Source organism: Bemisia tabaci, chromosome 2 (genome assembly GCF_918797505.1).
Source record: "Bemisia tabaci chromosome 2, PGI_BMITA_v3".
In the NCBI taxonomy this organism is placed as follows: domain Eukaryota; kingdom Metazoa; phylum Arthropoda; class Insecta; order Hemiptera; family Aleyrodidae; genus Bemisia; species Bemisia tabaci.
The window spans coordinates 36,800,098-36,812,182 of NC_092794.1; the positions used below are offsets into that span (position 1 = coordinate 36,800,098).

General features: G+C 39.7%; 1 protein-coding gene across 4 annotated transcripts in view; it reads right to left on the reverse strand.

Moving 5' to 3' along the window:
• The window catches only part of LOC109043410 (DAZ-associated protein 2), a 117,023-nt gene that overhangs the window by 61,381 nt on the left and 43,557 nt on the right, over positions 1–12,085 (reverse strand). For 3 of the 4 annotated variants that reach the window (XR_011899331.1, XR_011899330.1, XM_019060604.2), the window contains exon 2: positions 10,300–10,389. Coding sequence is in view for 2 of the 4 variants with exons in the window: in XM_019060604.2 (XP_018916149.1) it covers positions 10,300–10,389 (90 nt within the window). In the remaining 2 variants the exon portion in view is untranslated. The remainder of the gene's footprint in view (positions 1–10,299; positions 10,390–12,085) is intronic. The other variant, XM_019060605.2, reaches the window with a different exon arrangement.

A 12,085-nucleotide genomic window follows, 5' to 3' on the forward strand; every position in this document is an offset into this window, starting at 1 on the left:
TTGGTATTTCTTCCCAATAAATTTATGACACTTACTGATAAAATAAGCTTATTCTCCTATTTAAGTAGAATATATTTCACTGATAAAATTTTAAAATATCGCCATTTTTATGCGCAGTAATTTAGCTTAATAGTATTTCCCTCAAAACCATTCAAATAATAATGTAGTCAGACTTTTAACTACCTATTTACGGGTATTTACGGGAAACCTTTGTAAAACAGTGTTAACAGATCCCTTAAGATCCAGTATCAAGAAAAATTGGCTGCCCCAAAGTGCCATTTTGAGAATAAGGCTCAAATGATTCCGAAAAAGTGAAATTCATATAATAGTGGCTCGAGGGAATTTGAATTCCATCGGTCTGCGGCGAGTAAGCACGGGACATTTGACAGGTGATCAACATGTAATTTTTAGAGCTGAGTCCGAAAATGACCATTGTTTTTCTCCTACACCAACCCATTTTCGGAAAATTCGAATTTCCCCCTTAAAATGGACCTTTCGGAAAATGCGATTTTCCGGAAAACTGGTGCATGCTGAATTGAAACCAAGGCGATTTTCGAATCCAGGAGACAAAAATACATGAGAATGTCACGCAAGGTTAAAAGAATTTCCCTGTTGTGTCAGAAAACGGGGTTTTCCTCTCCAATTTCCTAATCGACGCATATGATACTAATCCGTTCGTTTTGCGTCTGAAACAGAGACAAGTCTGAAAAGACAGGTAAATTATATCAAGTTGGTGTCTAATGGAGCATCTTTCATCTACTTTCAGCTGCTAATGTCAAAAATGTCCTAAATTCGTTCTGCAATTTGAGCTTCAGCAGCAATCAGTAAGCTAAAGAAGCTCAATTAGATATACCTAAGTACAAATATAGGCAGTGTACAGTGGTGACTCGCGGGGCCTTTAATGGACTCATTTAGTCTTACGTCACAGCCAGCATGGATTCCTTCGACTACGGTCTCGGGTTCCAAACAATTGGCTGTCCTTGTTGCACTAATGGCGTTTCCCCGTAAGTAACAACTTTCAAATTTCAAAACGAATTTTCGACCTTTTAAACGCCGGGAACCCCAGAGGTTGCTACCGAAATCGATTTTAAAGCGTCAAAATAGGGGGGTCCAACCTTTAAAACGCCTCAAATCGACCAATTTTACCCGAGTTATCGCAGTTAAAAACAGGTACAAAATCATCAGTCTGTCTCTCTCTACGGCCGTTTAGCTGTTTACAGACAAGATTGAGGTTAGAATCATCTTGAATTTTTACATTTTTCTCGTTGAAACTCATAATATTCCCTCTTAACAAGTAAAAGGACGACGGACCGGTCTTATGGGAAAAGTGGGCCCGGTTAAATCGGCTGGCGTTTTGATATGTTGTAGGTCTTAACCTACTGATCGAAAGTGTCAAAGGGCATTTCTCCCTATCTCGAAGTTTTACCCCCCATTTTGGGGGTCAAAGTTGCCAATTCGGCGTATAATTGGCAGTTTTGACACCCAGGTTTATTGGTCGCCTATGAGATTCTTTGATGGTTTCTTGAGTCTTTTGTATCATCTGAATAGGCTAGAGACCATCCGAACTCAAAAACTGACAATTTTGCCTCATGGGGAAGGGGAAGGGGGTGTGTTCACGCCACCGATTTCAGAGTCGGCGAGCCGCATTATACCGATTCTTTCGCCATGTTTTGGAGAATTTTTTATGCAAATGATTGCGACTGCATCTTGAAAGGTCGACTAAGATGCAGCTCAGAATATACCCCCGGGCGGGAGGGGGGGGGGGGCGACCGAACTCGAGCAGCGTGACTGGCTTGCGCGGGTCGGATCAAACCGATGCTTCTATTATGTTTTGGAGAACTTTTTTGCAAATGACTCAGGCTGCTTCTTGAAAGGCCTACTAAGATGCAGCTCAAAATATACCTCCCCGTCCCCCCCCCCCCCCCCCCGTGGGGGAGGCGAAAACTGGGCCGAAAAGCCGACCGAACTCGGGCAGCGAAACTAGCTCTCGCGAGTTGCATCAAACCGATGATTTTGTCATGTTTTGGAGTTTTTTTTCTATCCCAATGAAACAGACTGCATTTCGAAGTGTCGACTGAGATGGGGCACGGAATATGCTGTATGAGAAAGGAGGTTTCTCAATCCGCACTCTCCCTTGCAATAAGATCTCTCAGCATAGGTCAGTGTGGCACTGACACTAGTATAGTGACATTTTTTACCACCACCATCACTCATACATAATTCCGAGGGTCGTTTTAGCTGACACGCATTTTCGACTGAGCCCAATATTTCTATAAGTGAAAGCTAATGGTGCAGATGATTCCTACGGCTGAGACTATATAACGTCAGTTGATTTCAGAAATATATCATCTAGGTGATTTTTTAAATGAAATCGCACATTATTATCGAGCATTAAACAGTTTTGTAGAATGTCAAGAAAGGCAAGGAAGAAAGCAAAGCATTCGCAAGAAGGCAATATATGCAATGCAATCAGTTCTGAAGGTATTTGACGAGTTCTGGGTTTTTCATTCTGTCTACTGGAGCTCCATAAGTAATGGATCAAACCCTGGAAGCTCTCGGTGCAGAAAGTGAGGCGAGCTCGCTGAGATTTTTTTTACGTCATCAGAAAATCTAAGAAAAAAACAAGGTCATGTACTTCTTCTTTTTAATTTTTTTTCTTTCCAAAAGCAAATGACCCCTCCCCTCGTCGAAATTCTGAAATGCATCAGGATATGCTGAAAATTGAATGATACGTTGAATGGTATGAAGTTTTAATCGTCCTAGCCACGTTAAAAAGTGTCACTCTACTAGTGTCAGTGCCACACTGACCTATGCTGAGAGATCCTATTGCAAGGGAGAGTGCGGATTGAGAAACCTCCTTTCTCATACAGCATATTCCATGCCCCATCTCAGTCGACACTTCGAAATGCAGTCTGTTTCATTGGGATAGAAAAAAAACTCCAAAACATGACAAAATCATCGGTTTGATGCAACTCGCGAGAGCTAGTTTCGCTGCCCGAGTTCGGTCGGCTTTTCGGCCCAGTTTTCGCCTCCCCCACGGGGGGGGGGGGGGGGACGACGGGGAGGTATATTTTGAGCTGCATCTTAGTAGGCCTTTCAAGAAGCAGCCTGAGTCATTTGCAAAAAAGTTCTCCAAAACATAATAGAAGCATCGGTTTGATCCGACCCGCGCAAGCCAGTCACGCTGCTCGAGTTCGGTCGCACCCCCCCCCCCCCCTCCCGCCCGGGGGTATATTCTGAGCTGCATCTTAGTCGACCTTTCAAGATGCAGTCGCAATCATTTGCATAAAAAATTCTCCAAAACATGGCGAAAGAATCGGTTTAATGCGGCTCGCCGACTCTGAAATCGGTGGCGTGAACACACCCCCCTCCCCTTCCCCATGAGGCAAAATTGTCAGTTTTTGAGTTCGGATGGTCTCTAGCCTATTCAGAGGATACAAAAGACTCAAGAAACCATCAAAGAATCTCATAGGCGACCAATAAACCTGGGTGTCAAAACTGCGAATTATACGCCGAATTGGCAACTTTGACCCCCAAAATGAGGGGTAAAACTTCGAGATAGGGAGAAATGCCCTTTGACACTTTTGATCAGTAGGTTAAGACCTACAACATATCAAAACGCCAGCCGATTTAACCGGGCCCACTTTTCCCATAAGACCGGTCCGTCGTCCTTTATCAAGGAAAGTTAGTTTCCAGTATCATCAAACTATTTCTATGCGCTCATGTATCGACAGAGTCTTAATTAGTGATGAGTATGGCTTCGTGGTGAAGCGTTACCATATTACATACAGCATTTTTTCAATCAACGCTCAGTCTAGCTTTAATGTGGTGATTGTTGTCAATTTTTTCCTCTCTACTGCACGACCTTACGTTCATGAACGGAGACAGTAAAAGAAAAGTGATGACTTGAGTTTTTCTTACTCAGAATCTCATGGTTTTGTATCTCTGTCACCGAAATCATCGGGGGTCGTCTTGCTCCCCAGCTATGCAGATTTCTTCAGATCGCTCGCTCAGTCTGCCTCCTATGTGAAGTCTAATCATGCTTTAGTTATGACCAGTAAGATCCTCTTTGCTTCAGCATACTTAAAAGTGTATTTTGCAGTTGGAAAATACAGTGTTTTTCTCGCAGCAACTGAACTACACTTTTCTCATTTGACTGCTAACAAGAGCTCATGATGTGAGCGACTGCACAGCATAATAGATCAGATCATCCAGGACATCATCATGCTTTTCCAGAACTCTTGTTGTTCATAAGATTAATGGGCTCCATTAATTAATGTGTAACATTGTTGTGGAAAAGTGCGTCGATAGTCCGGCAGAGCATTGGAAGAGGATTCTCTTTCACTTCAAGCCTGTTCCTTTATCAAGTTATTCATTCCCAGAATGTACAGCAAACGCCATCTCCTATGGTAAGTACGTAAACCATCCAATAAGTTTTGAAAGTCAACTTCCCCCATGACTTGATAAATTTTTCCACTTATGACTGAAAGGTTTTGAATCAGATTCAGTCTCCTTTAGAGAAGGAACTAACTGGGAAAAAGGTTTTGGTAAAAAATACCGAAGATAATGAGAGAAGAGACATGCATGAAATTTAAAGCTTTGAGCACCAGAAATGACAACAAGTGACCGAGTAATCCAGACCCAATGTTGTAATCGTGTTGTTGCATTTAGAGCTTACGCTTTCTTTGAGCCTTTAAATTTTCTCTATGAATTTAAACCATGAAACTAATAGGAGGAAACTTAATTTAAGTTTTGCATTGGAACAATCTGGCACACATGCTGCCTAAGATCTAATCATCTTGCCACATGTTCCGTATTGATTTAAATATACTTACCGTAGGAGAAGACGTTTGCTGTATATTCTGCGAATGAATACCTAACTTGGTAAAGGAACTGTCCCGAGGAGGACATAGGATCTTGCAGATGGAGTGCTAGGCTTGAAGTGAAAGAGAATCCTCTTCCAATGCTCTGTCGGACTATCGACGCACTTTTCCACAACAATGTTACACATTAATTAATGGAACCCATTAATCTTATGAACAACTAGAGTTCTGGAAAAGCATGATGATGTCCTGGATGATCTGATCTATTATGCTGTGCAGTCGCTCACATCATGTGCTCTTGTTAGCAGTCAAATGAGAAAAGTGTAGTTCAGTTGCTGCGAGAAAAACACTGTATTTTCCAACTGCAAAATACACTTTTAAGTATGCTGAAGCAAAGAGGATCTTACTGGTCATAACTAAAGCATGATTAGACTTCACATAGGAGGCAGACTGAGCGAGCGATCTGAAGAAATCTGCATAGCTGGGGAGCAAGACGACCCCCGATGATTTCGGTGACAGAGATACAAAACCATGAGATTCTGAGTAAGAAAAACTCAAGTCATCACTTTTCTTTTACTGTCTCCGTTCATGAACGTAAGGTCGTGCAGTAGAGAGGAAAAAATTGACAACAATCACCACATTAAAGCTAGACTGAGCGTTGACTGAAAAAATGCTGTATGTAATATGGTAACGCTTCACCACGAAGCCATACTCATCACTAATTAAGACTCTGTCGATACATGAGCGCATAGAAATAGTTTGATGATACTGGAAACTAACTTTCCTTGATAAATTTTACTTGTTAAGAGGGAATATTATGAGTTTCATCGAGAAAAATGTAAAAATTCAAGATGATTCTAACCTCAATCTTGTCTGTAAATAGCTAAACGGCCGTAGAGAGAGATAGACTGATGATTTTGTACCTGTTTTTAACTGCGATAACTCGGGTAAAATTGGTCGATTTAAGGCGTTTTAAAGGTTGGACCCCCCTATTTTGACGCTTTAAAATCGACTTCGGGAGCAACCTCTGGGGTTCCCGGCGTTTAAAAGGTCGAAAATTCGTTTTGAAATTTGAAAGTTGTTACTTACGGGGAAACGCCATTAGTGCAACAAGGACAGCCAATTGTTTGGAACCCGAGACCGTAGTCACAGGAATCAATGCTGGCTGTGACGTAAGACTAAATGAGTCCATTAGGAAGGCGCGGAAAATTATTGATTTGTATTGATTGATGTGTATTTGATTTGTATTTTTCTCTCATGTATTTCCCCCTTACGATATTCGTTTGAGAAACCTAAGGCCTTGTCTCCAAGGGACGTTTTCATGGGATTTGTCCCAAGTTCGAAACGCAGGAATGAAACTTCTGGGATTTTTCCCAGATACCGTCTCCACGGGACGAGGCTCATTCGGTCCTGGAACTATTTTGCGCGGGAGGATAACTTGGTTAAAGTCGAGTATTTAACCTGGATTAAAATGAAAATTGCACTCAATTGACAATTAGACAGATTATTTTAACTATACAAAAAGGAACAATGGAGTAATCAACAAAATATCTCACAATTCGTTTACACTTCTTCTACCTCTTTCAGTGGGTCCTAGGGGTAAAAGGACCATACTTGGTACTGGGAAAAATATTAATCAACTCAATATTTTTCCCAACTTTGTAAGTGGGATTTTTCTCTAGGAAAAATCTCGTGAAACGGCCCGTGGAGACAAGGCCTACACAGGTGGCCCCTTCAGGAATGAAGAGGAAGGGGGTCCTCCGTTTCCCTCTCAAAGTGTTCGGATTTCTTTTAATTCGTTTTTTTGGGGGACGGGGGGAGGGAGATGAGGGGGGAAGGGTAAATTATATGAGTAATAAACCTTTTATATACGTTATTCAAACATTTTACTAGAAAGATAAGTCCCTAGAACACTTAAAACTCCGATTGAAATGAGAGTAGAAAGTGCAAACTTATCTGTTGTTCAATATTATCGCTATAATTGTCTAATTATCACGCCAAAATACGTATCTAGACCCAATTATCAGTAAAATAGTCATCAAAAATGAAATCTGCGGTAAATAATACGTAAAAATCATGTATACTGTTTTGTTTTATGAGCGAAAAAACTGCATAGATGAACAAACCAAGTCGCGTGATACGCCGTGTCCGGCCTGCCCTATGACTCGATCCACCGTGCGGCGCAACCACCTAAACGTCAGCGCGAAGCGCCGGCTTGAGCGAGAAAATCCTTGTGCGGTCCCCGCACCACGAAGCGGGGGAAGGGGGGAGGCCCCTCTATTTGCCAGCGCCGGTGCGGGGCGCGAGGCGCAGCGCATCAATTCGCGCTGGAGGCCAATTTTTTAGTTCTTCTTCAGTCTGGTGCGACAAAATATTTTAATGGAAAGCATCATTATATTTGTAGGCGCGGCGGAAAAATTAATCATCGGATGCGAATGGGTGAATCAATCCTGCTGCCCACTCTTAAAATGGGCCTGTTGCACCAATTTTTTTATTGCTTTAATCGAAAGAACTAAGGCTCCTGATGTAACAAGAATTTCCCCGGAGTTTTTAGATCACCGGAAACCTCCGAAAAATCAACTTAAAAACGCCTCAGAATTTGGATTTTCAAAACGGTCGTTTCGGGTCCGCCATACTTGTGACGTGAAATGGTTCGACAGACCTGGTTTCTTCATCACTTACAATGTATTTTCCCGTAAGGAAACGGCAGCCGCTTTTCAAATGCAAATATCGAGTCAATCGATAATTTTTTGATCCGAATGGAAATCAGAAATGGATTCCTCGTACGTTTAAATAGTTAAAACCTTCATTAGATAAATAAGAACCGACGGGATAAACCCTATTTTTAGGGAAGACTAGTCGATGGGCGATTGTTTACATCTGCTTAGTGATAGCAGACATGGACATTAGCTCAATATTTAGCCATTTTCATGAGTTTTTACTTTTTTGTCCCTATTTGAAGTTAAGTTTATTTTGTAAATCAATTGTTTAGTGCCTTAGGATCATGTTAAAAGCTGTAAAGGTATACTTTGTTACTTATTAATTCAGAACACACTACGGCAGTCCAACGCTCAAACCTGCATGTAGCAAGTCAGTTGTTACTTCTTAATATTTCACTCCTTAATATTTCACTCTTTAATGCTTCACTGAAGACACCAAAATGATAGTATCAATCATTGATGATGAAAAAAACTTACCTTTGACAATTCTGATGAGATGAGGAGACCGGTATGTTTTAGATGGAGGCAAGGAAAGTAGACGTAGGATCCTTCTTCGGTTACCAGACTTTATCGATAAATTTTTCTGTATAGTATTACATTTAAAACACACAGGATTTTATAATAACATAAATTTATAAAACGTGGGAACGTTCTGAATTATATTGAGATGTTTGTTGAAGAGTTAAGAATGATTTACACACATTGAGAAAACATCCATGGTTTGATCGTTGTACTGCCGGAGTGTGTTCTGAATTAATAAGTAACAATGTGCACCGTTACAGCTTTGAACATGATCGTAGGGCACTAAACAATTGATTTACAGAAGAAACTTACCTACTTATTAATTCAGAACACACTCCAGTAGTCCAACGATCATGGATGTTCTCTTAATGCGTGTAAATGATTCTTAACTCTTCAACAAACACCTCTATATCATTCAGAACGTTCCCACGTTTTATAAACTTATGTTATTATAAAATCCTGTGTGTTTTAAATGTAACACTATACAGAAAAATTTATCGATAAAGTCTGGTAACCGAAGAAGGATCCTACGTCTACTTTCCTTGCCTCCATCTAAAACATACCAGTCTCCTCATCTCATCAGAATTGTCAAAGGTAAGTTTTTTTCATCATCAATGATTGATACTATCATTTTGGTGTCTTCAGTGAAGCATTAAAGAGTGAAATATTAAGGAGTGAAATATTAAGAAGTAACAACTGACTTGCTACATGCAGGTTTGAGCGTTGGACTGCCGTAGTGTGTTCTGAATTAATAAGTAACAAAGTATACCTTTACAGCTTTTAACATGATCCTAAGGCACTAAACAATTGATTTACAAAATAAACTTAACTTCAAATAGGGACAAAAAAGTAAAAACTCATGAAAATGGCTAAATATTGAGCTAATGTCCATGTCTGCTATCACTAAGCAGATGTAAACAATCGCCCATCGACTAGTCTTCCTTAAAAATAGGGTTTATCCCGTCGGTTCTTATTTATCTAATGAAGGTTTTAACTATTTAAACGTACGAGGAATCCATTTCTGATTTCCATTCGGATCAAAAAATTATCGATTGACTCGATATTTGCATTTGAAAAGCGGCTGCCGTTTCCTTACGGGAAAATACATTGTAAGTGATGAAGAAACCAGGTCTGTCGAACCATTTCACGTCACAAGTACGGCGGACCCGTTACCGCGTGAAAACGACCGTTTTGAATGGGTCGGTTCCAAAAACAGCTTTTTTGGAGTTTGAGAGGTCATTTCAATGTTTCTTAGAAGTGCGATCGTTCTTTCTGTGAAATGTGCCATAAGAATCAGGCATCAATTTGCAAAACCCCGCACCTTGCAACAGGCCCATTACGAGCATTAAGTTTGTGATTAAAAATTTAGTGATTGTCTCCGGAACTCACAATGACTCACTTTTAACAAACAGCAATTCTATCATCTTGGTATTGTGTTTTACAGTGTTCGTGTGATTCCTCTCCTTTTCCTTCACTCGTGGGGCGTCTAACAATGCTGTGCCACATTCCTCCTACCAAGAAAATTATGATGCCACTATGAACACCTTTTGCTATACTCCTATTCCCAACCCTCTATACGGAGCAAAAATGGTTCAGCTCCACACCGGGTCTGCCAATTGAGATTTTGTATGGGTAATATCGTACAAAAATCATTCTTAACAGGTTAGAAAAGTCTATAATACGATTTCGAATGAAAAATTTTCGTAGAACGTATTGTGAGCACTATTTTCTTCACTGGTGTCAATTAGATTTGCCTACAGAGCGACAGAATAATACAATGACTGCCTTTGCAACATTAAAAATACGTCCAACACATTCTTTTGCTTTACCTGATGAATATCCCCACTATGATAGTTACCTGCTCTTTTATAAGGCTCATCAATACACAGATGGGCAGAATGCTAATGACATGATAGACTTCTGGACACAGATGAAATCAAGCACTGGTTGGATGCCAAAAATACTAATGACTGCATGCCTTTCATTTGATTTGTGTTCATGAGATTTTTTTTGATCTTGTCCAGGAGATGCTCCCCAAACTTCTTGTTGTGTGCATAGTTAATGATTTTAAAAAGAAAGCATCCAACTTCTTCTCACATTAAGACCCTGTCGAACGGCCCATTTAATTGCCTACTTTGAGTACCTTCTAAAAATGACAACAAGTGGGACCTGGTTCTGGTTCTATCTGAAAATTCAAAGGTGGGTCAGAGGTAGGAAGAACAAATAATTCTTACCAGGGTAACCTGCCGTAGGGTTGTGTGGACCGGCTGGAACATATCCAGCTGTTGGTGGACCCTGAGGAGTTCCAGGATACGCAGGTACTACTGTAACAAACACAATAAAAATGGATAATTCACAGGGAATAGATACACCAGGAAAGAGGACTTGTTACTTCATGAGTGCTAAATTAAATGCATACCAAATCATTTCTAAAACTACAACGTAATGAATACAAAAATAGCACACAGAAACGGAGCAATCCAGTCACTTGACTGGGTTTGAAATTTATCTTGAACCAAGTATAAGAGAGTGATGGCTCGAACTCAAAAACATATATTAACATACGGTTCGTTTTCAAAAATTTGAATTTTCTGCAGATCTTCCGCAATTATTTTTTTATGAAAGAGTCAAGGAAGGGCACTAGACAGAAGAATTGCAAACCGCGAAATCGTGAGAGGGGCCAATTTTTTTTTCGACATTTTCTATTTGTTATAAGGGTAAAATAGCAGCAGAAGCCAAAGTGTGACCACCGAAACCCACCACCCTGTGGTCAAATAAAGTTAAATTTTACGTTTATTAGTCCTTGACATGTAAATTCGTGTTTTCAAAGGATTGAAACTCTTCTTAAAAGAATTACACCCCCTTATGCGGTGTTGCCGAGTTACGTGCCCGAAAATGACGGGGCAATGGAGATTTTGGTTTGCAATGATCAACTAAAATCAAGTAAAAACCTATTATTTTACACCATGTGAAGAATTGTAAATTTAATTTGAGGAAAGCAAGCGAGGTTGCCATACTTTAGTTTTTGCCAATTGCAAAATTTTGTTAGAAAATGTCAATTTTATATTTGATTGAAACAAGTCTATGCTTACTTTTCAGCGACATTATCAAATTAGGGATTTAATTTCTTTTAAAGGATATTCAAAATTCATCAAAGAAAAAAGTGCGTTTCATCCTGTACGCTGGTTTGCTAAAAACTGTTAAGCAGCGACAAAAATGCTCTCCGCGCAGGAGATGAATCTTGGGCTGTCTGCGTTTGATAGGGGTGTGCTCTTTTTACGTGCTGGATAAAATAGGAGTGCTATGCAAAATTTAAGAGAAAGATTGTCTAAATTATACTTTTTGCTTCCAAAGCAAATTCTGAGGACCTCAAGAAATTGCTTGTTCAGTTATTGCACGGGATTAAACAAGATCTGTTTCGGCCATGAACCTCCAAAGTTCATTTCTCACACTAGAATATTTTTTCTGTAACTTTCAATTTATGGAGATCTGGAACAATCAGATAAAAAACACTTCTATCATCTGAGAATCTTCAAGTTTCTTCTCTTCAATTTGACTTGAAGAGATCAGGGCCTTAATTCCTAGCGAATATCAGAATAATCTCTAAACGTTTGTCTTTACTTCTTACTCGTGAATTAAAATCCAATATTCTTTAATTTCCTTGGGATATTAGGGGGGAAAGAATTCAAAGTTTACTCTTAAAGTCAGCACCACCAGTCAGCGATCCACCTCAAGAATTTTTTACGAATCAAATCCCCTCTACAATTTATGTGGAATTATTTTTGTAGATCAGCTGCGTTCCCTGAATTGAAGTTGAGTGACTTTGACATAATGCCCCATTGTATGTAAAAATTCATCAATTACCAGTCTATTATTTGATTATGTTATTGTAAGAATAATCATACACTGATTTCAATCTAATAAAAAAATTTAGATTTCTGGCCAAATTTTGCAATTGCAAAAAACTAAATTATGGTAACCTTGCATGCTTGTATCAAATTAAATTTACAATTCTTCACA